Source organism: Pangasianodon hypophthalmus, chromosome 6 (genome assembly GCF_027358585.1).
Source record: "Pangasianodon hypophthalmus isolate fPanHyp1 chromosome 6, fPanHyp1.pri, whole genome shotgun sequence".
Classification (NCBI taxonomy): domain Eukaryota; kingdom Metazoa; phylum Chordata; class Actinopteri; order Siluriformes; family Pangasiidae; genus Pangasianodon; species Pangasianodon hypophthalmus.
In genome coordinates this window covers 8808773-8829286 of record NC_069715.1, presented here as the reverse complement: position 1 = coordinate 8829286, position 20514 = coordinate 8808773, and the positions used below count along the sequence as shown (strand labels likewise).

At 36.8% G+C, this 20514-nt stretch overlaps 1 protein-coding gene across 1 annotated transcript in view; it reads left to right on the top strand.

Annotated features, from left to right (window-relative positions):
• The first annotated feature begins 4028 nt into the window (after positions 1 to 4028).
• Positions 4029 to 20514, top strand: part of sema3e (sema domain, immunoglobulin domain (Ig), short basic domain, secreted, (semaphorin) 3E) — a 41011-nt gene continuing 24525 nt past the window's right edge. The window contains exon 1 of the mRNA XM_026927063.3: positions 4029 to 4723. Within this exon, the coding sequence (XP_026782864.3) occupies positions 4615 to 4723 (109 nt within the window). The 5' untranslated portion in view covers positions 4029 to 4614. The remainder of the gene's footprint in view (positions 4724 to 20514) is intronic.

The window sequence follows — 20514 nt, the reverse complement described above, 5'->3', positions numbered from 1 at the left end:
TGTTTTTATTCATGACCATTTATAATAAGTTTAATTTACAATATATGGCCAAAAGTTTGTGAACACTTTTTGAACATCCCATTCCATTTAGTCCCCCTATGCTGTCCTCCACTCTTCTGGGAAAATTTCCACTAGGTTTTGGAGCATGGCTGTGGGGATTTGTGTCCATTCAGCCCCAAGAGCATTAGTGAGGTCAGGCACTGATGTCGAGCGAGGAGGCCTGGTGCACAGTTAGCATTCAAATTCAAACCATGTCTTCATCGATCTTGCTTTGTGCACAGATGCATTGTCATGCTGGAACAGGTTTGGGCTCTTTAGTTCCAGTGAAGTGAAATCATAAAGCTACAAAGCACACAAAGACATCCTTTACAATTGTGTGCTTCCAGCTTTGTGGCAACAGTTCTGGGAACAACTACATATGGGTGTGATGGTTAGGTGTCCACAAACTATTGGACACTTTTCTTTTTCATAGCATTTCTATGTAAAGTTATACTTTATGCTGCAAAGAGCATGTAAAATGATACACTGAATGAAAACACACAAGACATGGCTTTGATCCAAAAGCTAGTTCGCTACATGGAACAAAATAATAACATTATTAACCAGTAACAGAAATTCCAAATTAACTTTTCTGTTCTGGAACGGTTAATAATTCTGTTTTTCATTTGCAAAATACCCTTTGTTTCAAGCTATAATTTTCGTTTCTCAAATCGGTTTTGGAGCTCTGATTAGATTCAGCTAATGTCTTGCATCTACATATTAATAAGCAACAACAACCTTATTTTTAGCTCTTATACCACAGCACTGTTAAACTCTCAATTCTGATTGGTCAGAACGTTTTGATTTATTTACTATAACAGCAGCTCTGACAATAGCGCCAATTTATGCTAGTGCACTTGTTCTAACGTGTTTTCATTTATATAGAAAAAACGTACACAGGGAATTATATGGTGGAATCACCACGTTAAAAAAGCATGTGTTTGTTGATATAAGTTTTGTCAGAAGACATTTATTTAGGATTTTTGGAAAGAGTCTTCAGTGTCAGTGGCTTGTAACAAGCTGTAATTTTAAGTTTTATCATGACAAGCTGCATTTTTTTTGTATTAATTTCAAGAGAGAAAGAAAGAGGCTGTTGAGTGAATGACTGTTTTTAGCTGCTACAACGTGAGTAATAACAGGAACTAACTTGGTTCACATTCCGCAACAATAAATGTTTCTATAAACAGATAATAAAGTACAATGTGTAGTTAACTGTTAGTGTTGGCAAACTGTAGTGGTATGAGCGTAATAAAACACTAGGGATGTGCTGACATTGGAAAATAATCAACTCTGTTTTCGCATCACACTATTCGCATCACACCCTTTCATGACTTTATTCCATACTTAATACATATTACATCTTACATTTTAGCAAAATGCAGCCAATTAGCATCACAGCTACTACACATTGTTCTTGACAGTCCGGAAAAGTTAGTTTTTTGCTGTAACACAACACGTTTGTCACAAGCTTTTTAATATCATAGCCAGGTGAGATAGATTATGGCCAGAATTACACCCTGTATGTAGGAACAGTTTTTCATTAAAAGTAATATTTATGAAGATTTCTAAATCAGACTTGTCCCTTGACACTGCCGTTACTTAGTGATAGAGAAAGAACCAGTTATATGTGGGTCACACAAAGCTGTGGAGGATTGCAGGTGTAGAAAATGAGTGATAGTTTTGCTAACCTGAGGAGGACAGATGCAGGGGTCTGGATCCTTTTGTCCTTCAGTCTAGTATAAACATCCTTTGGACTGATGGGAGCTTTTACCTACAGAGGCAGGTTACAGAGGTTGGTTATGCGTCTCTGAATGTTTATACATGGTGTGAGAGTTTACAGAGTCTTACCAAAGATGTATAGCCAATAGTGCATTCATGAACAGCAGAGGACAGACACATTAGTGCATTAGTGAGTATATATATATATATATATATATATATATATATATATATATATATATATATATATATATATATATATATATATATATATAGCCCTTGGCCTATTTTTTGTGTTTTTAATCTCAAAGCATATTATTAAACACGTATTATGAATTATTCACTTACTACCATTATTCAGTTACTGGAAAAAAATTAGTAACTGGAAAAATATGTAGACACTAGTTTGTGGAATGGACCAAGCGGAGGATCCTGGAACACAATTTTGAGAATATTTAAAGGGCAAGAGACATGACAAATTACCATGAGATCATATCAAACCCAAATAAAAATCCAATGTCATCACTTTAAAAAGTAGCTTAGTACTGTACTGTCACCATAGCTTTCTGAGCTGACCATTATCTCCTATGAAAACTGTATCAAATGACACTCCAATGACACTTAAAGGTGGTAGACTGAATTATTTCTCTGTGCTACATCTGTGGCCACATGCTGGTGGCTCGTATTCTATCTGAGTTGCTCCCTAAATGCCACTGATGCCTCAGGCACAGACTTCTCTTGCCTTTCAAAGAAGAGACGCAAATCTCTAAAGACTGAGAACAAAGATGTGAGTGGACTAGGGAGGACAAGAGGAAAAGGAGAGAGAAAAGAAGAGAAGAGGAGACGTATCCTTTACCAACTGAAAATATCTTGAATTTATATCTTGAGGTTATATAAAACAATTATTAAATTATTAAGCCTACTAATCAGACTACTTATTAAGCCTGCTCCAAGCATTTAGTTCTACAAGAGACATGAAATTATCGTCCAATAGAAGAAGACAAGGAGAGAAGAAACAGGCTTAACAATCTTATATTTGTTTTTCGTAATCTCATAAAGTTAAATTATTAGATTATATAATTTCACTTGAAAAAAGATGAGAATTATATTGTACCAGCTAAAAATATCTTGAATATAGCCAAAGTTACATAATATTACTTTTGAGATAATGATAAAACAATTCTAAGCCTATTTTATGACATTTAAGTAATGTCTAGGTTGAAATTAGTCTTTTACTATTGGAAAATAATTTACCTTAGTCCAAATATTTAGTCTATAAAAGCATGTAAATGTGGTCAGTCAATTTCTCTCTTGAAATTTGTATTTTTTAAATAATCTCATGATGAGAAATGGTTACAATGAACTGTATTAAAGATAATTTCACTTTATATCATTTTTTGTGAGCCTCACAGCTCCAGAATCCTGGTTGGATCCTGTCCTCGGGTCACTCTCTGTGTGGTTTCACACGTGTGTGTGTGTGTGTGCGTGTGTGTGTGTGTGCATGGTTGCCTGCAATGGATTGGCATCAAATCCAAGCTGTCCTTGTGTCCAGTATTCCTGGGATAGAAGAGTCTCCACTGTAATCCTTACCTTGAAGAACCAGTTACTAAAGATGATCGAATGAAAATAAATGCTATTTACAGAAGAGAAGAGAAGAGAAGAGAAGAGAATCAGTCTAACGAATATGGCTTTGAGCAGCATAACAACAAGCACAGTACCAGATGGAAGAGATGACTCTTTATGTGACCTCAATCCACCAGGGAACAAAAACCCTACAGTGCTGAAAGTTTGTTTGGGAATGATTGGCCCTCGATCTGCAACACATTACTTTTAAGTGTTAGTGCCTTGATGGGGCATCAAGCGAAAGAGCAATTTTAACAGTTCTAGACTGGGATTCAGGTTCAGACTCAGGCTATGCCATTAAAGATGTTTTTTTTTTTATTGGCAGAAGATGATGGCAGGGTTCCTCTCTCTGTACTGTTAAGCCAAATACCAGCAAATTGGGTGGCAATGTTTGACTTTCTAGAAGTGGGTACAGAGATGGAAAGAGTGGAAAAGTATTAGCACTGTATAACAGACAGACAGGAAGTATGGCAAAGAAAATAACACATATAAGGAACAGGTGACACATGAAGTATGGGTGAGGAGAGAAAACCAGCAGCTTAGAGAAAATGACTGAATAGAAAGACAGAGGGAGGAAGGGGGAGTAGGGAGGGAGGAGAGAGAGACAGAGAGAGAGAGAGAGAGAGAGACAGAGGGCTTGGCAAGAGTCCATGTTAGCAGCAGGGGAGTGGAGCAGTCAGTAGGGGAGGATCACTGAGTGGCACGTGGAGAGGCAGTATTTCACTGAGCTGGAAGAGATACAGAGCTGCGGAGGAGGAGAGAGAAAGAGAGAGAGAAGGTGGAGGCAAAAGACAAGCCTTCTTCTCCTTAGTAAGACAAGTGAGCAGTACACCTCGAGCGCTCCAAAATCAGCACAGCCCTTGACTGACACACACTCGTGCGTACACACCCACAGCCAGCACGTTTGAGGTTGTGGAATGCGCCTGCTGTGGTGGAGACTGACAGGGCAAACAGCCAGCGTTGAGTCACAGCACTGCGCTTTCTATAGAAGAACACCGGCTGCGCCCTGGAAACACATACAGAAAGCTTTGCACATTCACCCCTGATTGCTACGGACATAACACAGATACCTCCACACCCAAGGATTAATGAGTGATGCAGCAGTGACTGCATGCAAACCGGAACCGGGGCTGTCATCTCTGCGCTGGATGATGGATGCTCCTTGTCCTGGATGGTAGGCACTGAGGGACATTTCAACAGGATAGTGTATACAGTGTGTGTGTGAGTGTCAGGATGGCGGCAGGATGGATCTGGACCCTTGTACTTTGTGTGGCACTGTGGAAAGAGTCTTCTGTACATGGAGCAAAGAACAACTATCCGAGATTACGACTGTCCCATAAAGGTAAGGAGGCAACAGGTGTATGTGTATATACATATATATATATATATATAGTATATATATATATATATATATATATATATATATATATATATATATATATATAGTAAACTTACATTAACTATAACTGGTAATGTGACTGTGTCCCTGGATGAGAGGGTCTAATGATGCGAGTGAGTGGGTTTGAATGCATTACTCCCACTCTTCTTTATGCAGGCTGAACAGATTAACAGGGTACATAATTTACAAGGCTTTTCTAACATCCTGTCATTCCACATTTCTCAGATAATCCCTCATTAGACTCATTAGATCTAGAGTGAACTTCGCCTCAGAAAAGAATGAGGAATGAGGTACATTAATTAAAAGGTTACAAATTAGAACTACTCTAAATTCAGACAGCAATATTTTGTGGCCTTACAGATCTTTTATATGTCATTACTTATCAATTACATACTGTTTCTAATGTGTTTGTGCTTTGTTGCATTGTCTTATACTTTATTTTTTTCAGGAATCTCATACAGGCCTATATATGGTACTTGGCATATTTTGGCATGACATTCACATGAGATACATGTCCACTATGCAATAATCAGCAGCTTTAAATTTATTTCAACCAAGTATTAACATGTGTAAGTAAATAAAATTAAATAATTTAACAAGAAGTTAAATAATAATACCTATATTAGTATTATGTATACAATAAATGTCTTAATTAATTGTATGCACATATACTACATATACTGTATGTACATGAAGATTGAAATATATGCCCAAGCTTTATATCAGATTTCTGTAGTGTTGTACAAAATCCCAGTTCAATCATACTAACGTGACAATAAAGAATTCTGAATATTAAATATTAAATCTTGACTCTTCAATAAGCAAGAAGAGAAGAAAAATAAAACAATATAAAGTGCATTATATGCAAATGATCTCCATATCAGATATCAGGACATACTACACACTGACATCAATATTACTCCTAATTTCCATTCTATAAAGCCTAATCCAATGTTCATTTTATAAATGATGCTACTTTCTCTTCTGGATATTTCTCATTTAAATGTGAATCATTTATACATAACCTCTTTGACTCCCTTAAAAAAGTCAAGTCCTGTCCTTTATTGTTGTTTTTGTTCTATGGCATGGTGGTTGAGTTTCTACAATGTGGCTTTCTTCAAACTCTAGAGGTTCAATGACAGATCATCAGCCACTCGTTTGTTATGCTGGTGTCTATCTTTGGTGTTTATAGTATAAGATGAGGGCACTCTTTGTAGATAGCTTCATAGCCTACCATTAGGGAATCCTCTTTGCGTGTGTGTAACTCCCACACTTTGATCGCTTAGCTGTGGAAAGAATGTTGTATAAAAATCCACACTGCAAAAATGGTCATGGCTGAGACAATGTGTGGACTGTAGATGCTTAGTAAATCTTTTTTTTTTTTTTTTTTGCACTTCAACCATTCGTGCAATGGAAATTGGAAGCCTTTCTGAGGTCTGATCTGCATTTTACAGTATGGTGGATGATAACATGATGAAGCAGTAGAATAAAATACCTATGAGTCACAGCAAGATGATTGACATGCTCAAAAGAAAGCTTTTTCGCCTACTCCAAAGATATTATTCTCTTTATATCTCTTACCTCCATTTGACTCCCTTTTATCAGCCATAGGCAGCAACACTCTCTTTCTCTCTATGCAAAACAGTCTATCTTTTACTGTTTACTTCACACTCCATTTCTCACCCGTTCCATCGCTCTGCTCTCTGCATGCCTGAACTGATAAATCGTGCTTCGCCAAAGCAGGGAAGTGTGTTCAGTGAGCATCCTATCATTACAGTATGAAAAACATTTGGCTTTTAAAGAGGTTGTCAATCTGTTGCCAGTGTGAGCAGCCAAAATTCTTCGGCATGCACTGAGGGATTCACAGACCTTGGAGGCAGTTACAGGAGGGAGCCATGTGGTTAGATTTCATGGGTCTCACCCTTGAGATATTAATATGTCTTAAATTATAGTCTGATTGAAAACAGGGAGGTAATTTCAGTCAGCTTTGCTGTAATCTGTCAGCAGCTGCAGAGAGCAAATTTAAGTGTTTGCTGTAAGAGACCCTACAAGAACCTGTGGCAACATGCCTTAGGGCCTAATTTAGATTAATTAGACGTTCTTACAGTGTCTCTATTTCTTTAGTGCTGATTTTCTGTTTTACAACTTCCTCCATGTCTGATCTTTGATTGCAGTTCCCTTTGCCATCTGATTGCTGTTTTTATGTTAAATGTAATTGGATAGCACCTTTCAGGGTACAGGTTGCTGTATAACATTCATCACAGATTTTATCTCTGTCAGTTCGAATAAGAGAAAATAGATTTTTTTTTATTGCAATTGCAATTAGTAAAGGATCCTAGATAAGCCTTATAGAGTGTTGTCTTGAGATACAAAATTACATCTTAATATGTTGAGGATAGGTTGAGCAATTTAGTTTGTTCAGAATAATCTCAGAGATAATCTCTTTTTGAGTTCTTTGGCCAAAAAAACAAAGACAAATATTTGAAAACTTCTAACTTCTAATAACTTTGGTTTGGGTGAGGCTCTCAACAATCAAATGTCTTAATGCAAGGATTTCATTGCTCAATCACCCAGATTAGATCAAAGCATGAACATATGGGAGGTTGGCTACAACTCTGTGGAATCAATTAAGGGAACATATCAAAAACAGAAGAAACAGTATCCTTATTTACAAGGACAAAATTGCAAATCCATAAGAATTCACATAATCATATGAACAGCTACTACAGGTTAAGGTTAGGTTGGAATGTTGAATTAATGGTCATAGGATTTTCCTACACCATTATTTGTATGAAACTGAACAAAATCTCTCTTGCTTGTTCCATTTAGTACAAATGTTAAAGTAATTAATGTAGTATGAGACCAAAATGAGCCACAATCAGGCCCAATGTGTTGATCAATTGTTGTGGAATTTCAACTACTTAATTTCATGTATCTATGATTAGAAAAGTTTTAAGTTTTGGGTGGAGTTGCCTGGGTGGATTGCCACATTAGATACTCAGTGGAAAACAATTTCAGTTTAAATTGGTACAAACATAACTCTGAGGTTGGATATAACCACAGAAGTTGAGAAAGCTCTGCAGTGTTTTGGGTTAAAACATTTTTCTTCAAAGATTAGAAAGTTCCGCCTAAAGACAAACCATCCAATTTTGAGGCATGGAAATCGTTTGGCCCAAATCCTTTAAAGTATGTCAATGCTACATTCCTGGAGCGACAGTCAGCTTGCATCTATACTCTGGTATTTTCTAGAGTATCATATCATGAGGTTGGATTCCTTTCAGACTACTGAATTCATCTCAATCATGCCCTCTTCCACCACAATGGTGGGTTGGGGGGGCAGTTAAATCTCCAAGAGCTGTACATTTATCCCAAAGCAAAATTAGTTTAAATCTTTTCCAAACATTATTTCAAAACGCTTCCACCTGGTTGTGCAGAGTGGGACTCTGTTTTAAGTGATGTCACGCTGTTATGACAGAGTTAGAGTTTCTTGCATTACCTTGTGTAAATAAATCTCTCTGGGTGTACCATGGCGTCGTTGAACATTTACTTTTCACAAAATTTAAACACTCAGCTGCCAAAAGCTCTCCAGAGCTTTCAGTATGTGTTTATGTGTTTAAGCTACTTAAGAAGAACCAGTTCCTGAACAGGTATCGATAATAGTTAAAATAGAGTTGTCCTGCTGTGCCAGTAACAGTGTTATTGATCACCATTTAACATTACCCAGTTTTATAGTTGTGCAAAGTCAGCATTTGATTTTGAAAAGGATGCTGTTGCTGCTGTTTGAATAAAACCTCAGCTTTCTAATAACTGGCTTATCATCAATAATGGTGTGCTACACTGAAAGATTGCAAATGATTACCACAGATCAGTGTTATACCACCTGCTGCCAATGTACTAGCACCCTTGGTGTTATTTTACAGAACTTTTGTCAGTGATGCAGATGGTAGCTGGTAGCACTAAGGTCTGTGCTTTGTTTTAAACCTGATAGCTTTAAACTCATAGTATAACAACCCAAAAATCAGCTCAGGTTGCATGTAGGTTGAAGCCATAATTGCTAGCGCACCACCCCTGTCTGCGGTGTAATTTTAAACCACCTTTAACTCACATAAAAGCCTATCTATGTTCCTGTTGGCTTTAAAATGATTTAACTCAGTCATATACTTAAAAAAGCAGCAGATCAGGGAATCTACAATTAACAAAGGCTATGTGTTTTAAACTATGATATATGTGGTGAAAGGCAATGCCATTATCTGTAACAGTAGCTGTTTATTAATCCAAATATCCGTAACTGCATTCTGATTTAATCCAAAGTGTGTCTGGCCTAAACTAGTTGAGGTTTTGTTTTTTGGCTCTGATAATTACTCAACCTCAGCTACATCACATGAGTTCACAACTAGAGATGTGTGTAGGACTGTTTTTTAATCTCTTTCAGGCAGCTATTTTTGTTTGTACTTTCCCAGAATATTTTCTAACTAATTTAGTTGGTTCTATTTCACAAAATATAAGCAAATTTTAAACCACCACATAGCATAGTTACTGAGGATGCTGTACATGCATTGTGTTTACAATACAGATTTGAGTATTTCAGGAACTATGATCACCTGGGATTTTCATGCATAACAGTCTCTAGAGTTTACAAGAATGGTGAAAAATAAACATCCAATGAGCAATAGTTTTGTGGGTGGAAAAGTCTTCCTGATTAGAGAGGTCAGAGGAAATTTGAACAGATAGGACTTCTAAGGAAACTCAAATAGCCACACAATATGTTGAGCAGAAATGCATATCAGAATGCACAACTTGCTGAAACTTAAGGGGGATGGGCTGCAAGAGCAGAAGTCCACACTCTTCCCATTCTTTCAGCCAAAAACAGGAATCTGTGAATATGGTGGGCACAGGCTCACCCAAACAGCACAGTAAAAGATTGCATGCTCTTTTTACAACATTCAAACTATATAGACTTTTAGATCATAAAATGTTTTATATACCTCTATTAATTATGAAAGTTGACCGTAATTCTGGTGTAATCAACAAAACAGTTTGATGTTTGGGAATACTAATTTTCTTGACCTGGTCATTAAATGAAAGGAGGAGGATTTTCTCATCTCTGCTGTGACAGTAAATCTATGTTGTTTCCTGCCACTGCTGCAGGTAATTAATTAAAGTACTTAGAATAGTGATGAGTTCATTCCGGCTGTAGCTCTGACCTCGTACACTGGCAATGGCACAAGGACACATCCAGCAGATCTCTCTGTTTCTGTCTCTGCTATCACACCACCCCCTCTTCTTTTCTTGGCATTTCTCCTGAGAGCTAAAAGAGGTCTATTTACCCAATAAACCCATCACTTCCTTTCAAACATGGGAGCTAAGCGGTCGTCATGGAGACAACTTCATGGAGAGAAAAAAGGATTGAAAGATATAGAGGGAAAGGGAGATAGAGATTAAGAGTTTGCTATAAACATCACAGGCAGTGCCGTCAGTTGAACATAAAGTGAATCCATACATATGGATGTAAGGATGACTTTCTGCCTGAAGCAAAAGTGTGTCCTGAATTAGATGTCTAAAGAACAATGCAAGCTTACATCAGCCTTTAGTGGAGCTCTTCACTTATTAACTCAATCAAGACCTCAGAATGAATACAGTGAACTCTCAGTCATGTGCATGAAGGTTGTTCCACCACTTCTTCTCTTTCCTCTTCTCATTAGATCCCAGCTCTTCTCCTCCAGTTCACCCAAAACTTCCCTGTCTTTCAGTCTCCCATCGTCTTGTCAGCCCACACATTATCTCCACTCTCGTTCATGTGGTATTCATTTTGGGTCGCGACATCTCATTCAAACACTTCACAAAAGGCTGTAATGAAAACAGAGTAATCGTCTTTGACATTGATGAGACTTCCATCTGCCTGTTCTCCCACAGCGAAGTCGAGTGATAGGGAATATTCAGGCTGTTTTTTCTCCTCTTTTCAGAAGAGACGTTCATTCAAACCACTTGAATGCACAATTTTAAGAGTCTATGTTCCTCTCCAAGTCTCCTGCTGTCTCACTAGCAGTGGTGGAAAGCGTAGAAAACAGAATGATTTGAGTAAAATTACTGCTACTGTAGTAATAATTCACTGGAGCAAAAGTAAAAGTAGTGATCAAGAAAATGACTCAAGTAGGAGTAAATAAACATAGCACACAACACTATCATACATTTATTTACTTAATACACATAGTTATTTACTTTTCAAATTTGCACATAACATACCTGTACATACAAATTGTCTATTTGTATATTGTCTTTTTGCTATTTGTACATTGTCTATTTGTAAATTTGTATATTATTCTTTTTATTTTCTGTGTCTTGTCTTGTCACTGTCATTCTGTTGCACTGTGGAGCTTCTGTCACTAAAACAAATTCCTCGTATGTGTAAACATACCTGGCAATAAAGCTCATTCTGATTCTGATTCTGATAAAGTCATCTACTTGTGTAATAACTTTTTATTACACATTGCATTTGCATTTTTACACTTTTCCAAAAAAATTATATATGTGAGGAATGCGTTTTTAAACAATTATATTAACTAACCAGGAACACCACCTCAACAGTATGTAAAAAAGGGAAATACCAAATGTTGGGGTTTCAGTAGCTTATTAGGTCCATTAACTAGCTAGCTTGTTCATGTTAATTCATGCATGTTTCTAGCTACGTAGTTAGCTACCTAGCAAAGATGCCCTTTACACATTATTCTTATGGATGTTACCTATAGGCTGTTGCACCAATCACTACTGATATCACACTGCAATCACTGCTGATTGACATCTTAAGTAAAAATACAGGGCTTTCATACTGTAAAACATCAAAAGATCTGGCTAGCTAGTCTAGCTCTCTCAGCTAGGTTGGATGTTAAGATGTGAAATGCTGAGATATCCACTCACATAATTTGCAGATCATTATTATGTTGTTTCCTTTTATTAAGCATTTAAAATTGAAGATATCTGATAAATTGGGCCTGGGATGCTCATCTGTCTCCACTGTCTCAGACTTTGCTGCTGCTGACTATGCATTTGGTGTCTGAAGTATAGACTTCTATCAGGAAACTAACTTTCTTTTGATGGGATCTTGAAAATGAATCATTTAAAATTTGCACATACTGTCTATTAAATTGGCTTAAAATCTTCCAAGATTAAATGCATTATTATTTTTGTACTCTGTAAAGGTGATCAAAAATAAATGTAGCAATGTTGAATATATTATTAAAAAAAATCAAGTAAAAGTACTGATTTAATTATACTCAAGTACATTTACAATGAACCATGTACTTAAGAACTGTAAAGAGAGTACATATAGCTTGTTACTTTCTGCCCCTGCTCATTATTCTTAGTGTTTTAGTGGCATTTCCCCTGGGATGGCATTTAAGTAAAGACCAATCATCTTTATGACTGCAGATGAATTGCAGTGTAGCATCAATCACCAGGTTACTCTCACTGAAGGGCAATTCTCTTTAAACATGCAAAGATTTACAATACGCGTTTAGTGTTCTGAAATCAATAACTAATTTAAATTTAAAGCTTATCCTTGTTATCCCATGTACACTCCTCTTCCCTCCTTTTCCTCTCGATCATTGTGTCACAGGCCAACGACTTTCTGTTCAGTTATTGTTCATTTTATTTTCTAATTTGATATTTTATGAGTTTAATTCTCTTTTCTCAACTTTCAACACCTCAACTGCACATGTTGAAAGTTCCCCTTCTTTCTTTCTTTTTTCATTTGAAGAGTGATTGGAGTAGACTTCCAAGACCCATTTCCTTCAAGCTTCCTGAGAGCTGACAGGGAACGTTTCTAACCCAGGTGGAGAAAATAATAGGGAATTAAAAAAGGGGGAAATTCCCGCAGTAAATCTTCAAAGCATTCCGTTGTACACGTGTATAGGCAGTGCGTATGATTTTACGTGGAAATATTCAGTCAATCATGTAATCATGGGTTTTAATGTATGTGAGAGACGTCTTTGAGATCTTTGAAGTATGTCAAAAGTGCCAGGTCTTAAACAGAATTTGTAACATATCATTTTGTTCTCATTTTTACTATAAACTACGGTTGAAAATGTGAATAAATCTCAGTTCAACCCGAGACACTGTCCAGACATACTGAAACAATTTTTGTGGTTTGAACTATTAGTTGTAATACTAAGGAAAATTTTATTTCCTTGTTTCCCCAGTATGATTGCTTGACTATATCCTGGCTTTTTATAGCTACACTTAATAACATAAATTAAAATTAAAAAAACCTGTTACATACTTTTAAAATAACCTCATAACATATTTAATAAAGTTCACAAGCTTCTGCTTGTCACATTCAAGAGAGGCTGATATTGATTTATGCTTTACGCTAGTCTAATTGTTAGCTGTAATCATTTGGATTAAGGCGTGAACAAAATGTGTAAACTGAATGTATGATATTCAAACCGACTTCACATTTTAGTTGTATTTGAAAAAACAAAGTGAGTTAGGACTCATTCTTCTCGGGTTTGTCTTACATAAATTCCTCAGCATGTTTCCATCTGACTTCTAAGGCTAAGCATTTGACTGACGCATGCCTTCTGTTTCGGAAGAAGGAGCACAGGCAGTGTGTGTTTGTACATCTGTCAGTCACTTCAGTTAGCTCTGTATCAGAGCAGCAGGGAATCAAGCTTTATCTTGTAGCAATTGGGAAACAGCAGCTGAGTGTTATTTTTACTTCTGATGGTGTGTGAAGGTGGAATATCTGTCTGGACATCCATCGTCATTAGCATGAGTGACAAGCCAGAATAGGTGAGAAGGGTGAAAGGTCGAAATGTTCTGTTCCTAAATAAACTGAACAATGAAATTCTGTCACAGGATGATGCTGTGAGGATGCAGTTGGTTGTAGAATATGTAATAAATGTGTATTATTATTCATGCAAACCAGTATTGATATTAGGGCTAAAACCTAATGTCTATCAAAAGCTCAACAATGAAAGTATTAGGGGTTAATAAGGTCTCATCAATGGCATAATACGAATGACTTGGAGCAAACTGTTGAACACACACACACACACACACATACACACACTTAAAGAAAGATAGGCAGCAGAAGATTTCATTTTTTAGTGTATCAAGTCTGTAATGCTCTAGTGGCTTCATGCCATGTTTTTTTTTTCCAAATATCAAACATTGTAAACCGAAAACTTGTAGTCCTTTCATTCAAAAAAAAAAAAAAAAACTACAGTCTTGTAATTTATACTTTTATTGGACAATGTGTGCTTAGTCTATATACCTTTAGTTTCTTCTCTGAAGAAAAAAAAAACACAATAGAGTAAATAATCCACCTTGTATGCATTCACTGCTGATGACGTGTTACTGATTAGGATTACAGATTGTTACTAGTAGCCAATTTCCACCAGCCATTCCTGATGCAAAATAATCATTCCTAAAATTAATTTCAAGCAACATTAAGCAGATATACTGTAGTCTAAGCCCAGACAGTAGTAAGTTCAAGGCATTGACTCTTTAACTGCAAGTCTGACATCATATACTTTTATCTCTCTATTCCATCTCCATGTCATCTTCTCTACTCAGATCTCTCCTCATAACAGTGTGATATCAGCGTGTAGAGACTCTCCTCTCTCTAACTCTGTCACAGCAGCCTTTAAAGAGGCCATAAGTGCTTCAATCTCACTCTCTATCAGGCAGGTCTACTATACAAAGACAAAACACCTCACTGTGCTATGCTGGATCCGAACACTGTTCCATGATGGTAGTGAAAGCAGATTATGCCAGGTATTCCCCAAGATGCTTCATGTGGGATGGTTTCTTCTAGAGAAAGTGAGATCAAATCTGGTTTGTAGTTAGAACATAGTATTTAATGAATGTTCAGTATAGGGGTTTTTAGGGGATTCAGAATTAATATGTTATACATTTAGCATGCTCAGTTATCAGACTGTTGTATGTTTCAGGTATAATAAAGCTTAAATCGAGGGGAAAAAATGTTCCTCCATTTAAGACAATAATAGAAGAATAGCAAGTGCTGCTGTTAGGATCCATAATCCAACACCTGACTTGTTCCTGTGTGGTAAAAAAATAAATAGTATCTTTATTTCAGTAAAACTTGGAGTATAGAGTGACTGATCCTTCCTTCACCACCCCACCACAGTGTATATATACACATTACAAATGAGCCATTACAGCACATCACTGTTCAATTCTTCAATTCTTAAATCTCATTGGTCAGTAGGTGTTGATTAATTTTCTATAACAGCAGCTCTGACAATAGTTCTGCTTCCAAGGTAAATCACAGGTTTACGTATATTAATGAGCTCATTCTAATGCCTTATTGTTTCTATAGTAACAACTTATTCACAGGGACCTGTATGACAGACTCTCCACATCATCTAAGACTAATTAAAAACCATGCCATAATTAACCAAGGAATAAAACGTGTAACTGTTAATATGGTGAGGTTTTCTGTAAGGAGATGTTCATTTAACATTTATGGAAGAGGTCTCCAGCATCAGAACTTTCCACTGTGGGAAAGTCTTCCAGTTTCTCAGTAATGTCACAAACTATGTTTTTGTTTTTTTCTTATTCACATTATTAGCAAAACTGTGAGGCTGGTGAGGAAATGACTGTTTACTGCTGCTATAACAAAAGTGATAACAGGAGCTTACATGTCTCATGGATTTTCCACAAAATTAAACATAATTATAAATGGTTAAAAAGTATGATGTGTATCATTTATTGATAAATTACAAATAAATAAATAAATACATTTTGAGGTGGAAACAGTAACGCCACATCATGTCATTTTGGATCACCTCACCCTGTCATTTTTTATTTGCTCAATAGATGTCTAAAGCAGTTGTTACATTTTATCATTGGCATTCTCATAAACGTTTCAGTTAAAGCTATTTGTTAATTAATTCAACTCTTAGAGTTCAGATGAAATTTGGTTAAAATTCCATTAGAGCAGATTTTGTAAGACTTTCCCTTACGTCTGTCTTATTCTAAATATCTTTTTTAAATGTAACAGCTGCAGTTTTGGATTAGTGTTATATATTAACATATTCCACCTTTAACCATTTAAATGTTTCATCACATTGTTTATTGACAGACTTCCACTGCGCTTAGGCTTCCATCATAAATATCATAAAAATCTTACATAAAAATATTTTTTTCCCCTTTCCTCAGTACAGACAATTCTGTGGAAATCTTACATAAGCTACAGATGCGGTGGATTGAGATTTGACTGTAAAAACACTGAAACACTGACCACTGTGTTCTAAGGTTACTTAGATAATGAGTGGTTTGATAGTGAGTGTTTGATAAACATAGTGGACAGAGTTTTAATGGTTGTGACAATATTGTAAACCGTGACCAAATTTCACATTTTTTTTAAATATACTGAAATATTAACACACACGTTTGTAATTCTAGCTTTGTGGGGCAATTCCACTGACTCGTGTGTTACTGCAGCTAAATAATTTTCTTGTCCTCATGTAGAAGTAATTGGTGAGAGGAAGAGAGGCTTGGCTGGTTAATTTCCTCTGGATGGGGAGTCATGACAGACCTAATTTGGCACAGACAGAGAGTACAAATAACACCAGTTACTGGGAATAATACCAGCCATACACAAGGCAGTGAAGGGTCTGCTGGTGTTCTGGAGCACCCCAAAGGTATCATCTCTACAGGGCCATCTGGACTGCAGAGCACAGAGATCCCCCTGCTATTCAGCCCACAGGAAATATACTCCTCTAGGTTTCTGTTCAGAGCAAAGAGCCTTCACCTCCCAAACCCTGCAGAGACATAGACTCAGAGACTGTTTATCATGCTGTTCAGTTTGATTACAGGGAAAATATTTCAGGTGTGTGTCTGTGTACCAAATGTTTGTTGAGTGTCGTTCTCTTTCCTGGAGTGAATGCATAAATATTAATGAGGTAAAGCCAGAGGTTGACATTGAAAATTCAGGTCACGCTGTTTGTCAACAAAACCAATTTCAGCTTGCAGTAACCAGTGTTCAGTGTGTGTGTGCGTGTTTGTGTGTGTGTGTGCATTTCAATCTTATGCAGGGTGATTATCTGTTAGGATACATGATTATACAACTGGTTAAACAATGTAATTAATGGGATGTAATGTGAAGCGGAGGGCTCTTACCACTCCAAATTTGATTATCGTTGCTATAACAGCACATGCTCGAGTGTTTTATTCCTCTTGATACCAAAGCAGCTTACATTTTTTTTTAAATTAAAGAATGACATCATACAATATATCCATGCACATCCAGGGCTGGGGGATTGAATCTCTACTCCACCCTGTGTGCATGGATTTTGCAAGTTCTCCCCATGCTTCGAGAGTTTCTTTTGCAATTGTGCCCAGCAATGGGTTGCCACGCCGTCCACCTGCCTTGTACCCCCCGTCACCTGGGATAGGCTCCAGGTTACGCTGTGAACCGGTGTAGGATAAGCGGTACAGAAAATGGATGGATGGATAGTTACACAGTCATCCTCTCACCAGCCTCTCTTTTTTCTCTCTCTTGAAGTCAATAAGACAAGACTTTAAAAACTTTACCATGGCAGAAAATCTAAAGTTACAGCTTTACCTCTGACAAAGGGCTGACAAAGGAGAGTCCTTCCATAAATAAATATCGCCTTACAGAAAACTTCACCATATCAACAATTATACAATTATACATATCCATTTAATTTTAGGTTTAGAGAATGTGGAGGGTCTGTCATACAAGTCCTTGAGAATTAGCTGTAAATATAGTGCATTAAAACAAGTGCAGATAGAACTATTGTCAGAGCTGCTGTTATTGAAAAGTAATTCAATCTGACTAATCAGATAAAACATTTCAACAGTGCTGTGGTAATAATAATAATAATAATAATAATAATAATATCTTTCTTTCACAAGAGTAGAATTGAAAGGTTTTGTTGCACAGGCATCTCCAATCTCTTAGGATATTTCATTAAAGGACAAAAAGGACAGTGTTCTTTATGGTGCAGGAGAAAATGAATATGGTTATTGATTTCTGAGACTTTTACAGCAAATCTGATGAGTGGGCTTGAGCATTTTACTTGTCCCTTATCTATAGCATGGCAGGCTAGTTATTGCCTATTCCGGTCATTGTGTATTCCAGACATTCACTCTGTGAAGGTGAATGCAGAGGTCAAGTTTCCAAATGTAGCATCAGCTTTGTGATAATTACTGAGGTTAGTAGGTTAACAAAGTCAGTATGGTAGTATGAAGAATCTGTGCTGTACTAACAGCCAAATAACCTCCATTTTCCCATCAGTCTTTTGATTAAGCAAAGTGTGTTTCCTTTATCCAACTTAAATTCATCTTTACTGCTCGCTTTTTCTTTATGGACCTTCAGACCACATCAAACAGCAAGGCAAAAAGGTCATGCAATGCAGGATTTACTGTATGGAGCTTCCTGTTAGATGGGAAGATTAAAATAAACTCAAAGTGACAGATAAAAGAGAGAAGTTCTTTTCCTCTCTGGGATGAAAGCACTTCCCTATCAGTGATAGCTGATAGCCCCATGAGTGAGGGGAATATACACAGAGAGAGAAAGAGAGAGAGAGAGAAGCAGAGACAGAGACAGAGAGAGAGACAGAAAGGCCTGGGCAGCACATGTGGATAAGGATTTAAGTGAAGGACTGATTCATTTCCATTTCAATCTATATTCCATTACATATACATTTCCTGCATTAAACTACTATCCAGTCCTTCTGTATTCAGTGCTCTTTTTTCAGTTATTGCCTCAGTGACGTATGCAATATTTTTCCTGCATAAATTCATGCTTCAGTCCAATGTTGATAACAAAAGAGTATGTAAAAATATAAATAAAATAAGTAAAAAAAAAAATTGAAAACTGTCATCAGTACAATACATGGGAGATTTGAAAGTTGGGAAAAAAATGAAATATATTTCCTTTTTTCCCCATTTACCTCAAGTATATATAATAAATTAATGTTTTAGTCTAATATTGATAAATAAATTTATAAATATAATAAATGTATGAGGGTGAGTCAAATGAAAACCTTAAAGATGTCCATTGTTCTCAATAGACTCTTCAAACTGCTACCTTAAAATAAATACACTTTTATGAAACCTTTTTGCAATCCACAATGCAATAAACAAACAAACAAACAAACAAACAAACAAACAAATAAATAAATAAACAAATGTTTTAATTTGATTCACTGTCATATAATTACATTTAAAAATCAATGCAATACATGGAAGATAGGAAAGTTGGTAATAAATTAAAACGGTATATAGTATATGTCTGGTGATTTTAGCATAAGTATGGATGATAAGATGGGTTTTATCATTTGAGATCATTAACTTTTTATTTGGATTTAAGCATTCTGGAAAAAAAGGTCAGATCACCCAGAGCACTGTGCTGATTTTAATAAAGGGTGTTGGGTTTCTTTCTGGAGTCCCTCTTGCTCTGCCCCTCCCCTTAAGACCCTAATGGTATGACCCTTGCCTAGGCCTGAAGCTCTCCGTCAATTTCTATTATGGTGAGGTTCAAACACTCATTGCCTTAGGGGGAGTTTGAGGTTTGCTTTTGGCTTGCGGCTGGACATTTGTAACGTGCTGTTTGTTCTAGCTGTACTTCCCCTTCATAAACAGTAACGAGCTGCATGCCTCTTCATCATGACTAGAGCTGATTAATGGAACACAGCAGGTCATGTTGAGGTGGATGACCCTTTTAATGCATCTGATGCACAGCCTAGAGTAGAGTCTGTCTAATTTATCTGGCTTAAATTACTGTACTCTGTTGTTTTTGAAGCCGCAAGGATGAGGTAAAAAAAATAGATGAGTAAGAGGCTTGTAACGAGATTAAACAGACGATGGTCCCCTGGGTTGTGCCCTATATATTATGTCCTCATCTTACATAAACCACAAGGCAAATCAAATAAGCAGCAATAGGACACTTGAGTCAGAGTGGAACATGTGGATTAGTTAGAATAAATGAAAAGCAATTATCACCGTTGCTCATTTTATGTTTCTCATATGTATTACCTGGTTGTGCCATAACTTTCACCTTAAGGTATGTGACACTATTAGCCTCAATTTCATGGCCCTCTTTTTTCGCCTTTCTTCAGTCAGTAGAGAGATCTCCTGCTGCGGGGCACGGGTGGAGATGGTTTAGAGGTTAAGGCTTAAAACAGTGGGGTGACTGTAATTCTTTAACAGCTTGCAGAAAACCCACAATCCAATAGAATTACCATGAGCACGCACATATCTCATGGATTGTGTTGAAGAAATGAGAACGAGAATTTTCTTTTTATGACTTTTTAAAAGAAAACGATAGAAGCGATGTTGGGTGAGGAGGCCTGGGGTGAAATCGGTGCTCGAATTCATGCCAGTTCTTCAGTGGGGTTGAGGTCAGCGCTCTGTGAAGGCCACTCAAGTTCTTCCAGTCCAAACTTGGCAAGCCATATCTTCACAGACCTCGCTTTGTGCACAGGGGCATTGTTATGCTGGAACAGGTTTGGGCCTTTTTGTTCCAGTGAAGGGAAATCTTAAAGCTACAAAGCACACAAAGACATCCTGTACTTCTGTGTGCTTCAAACTTTGTGGTAACAGTTTTGGGAGGAACCACATATCGGTGTGATGGTTAGGTGTCCACAAACCTTTGGCCACATAGTGTATCTATCTAATTTCTTTTCTTATCTCGTTTCCTCTTGACCTGTCCTTCTGTTACACTTTATCTGTCCACTAAAGCA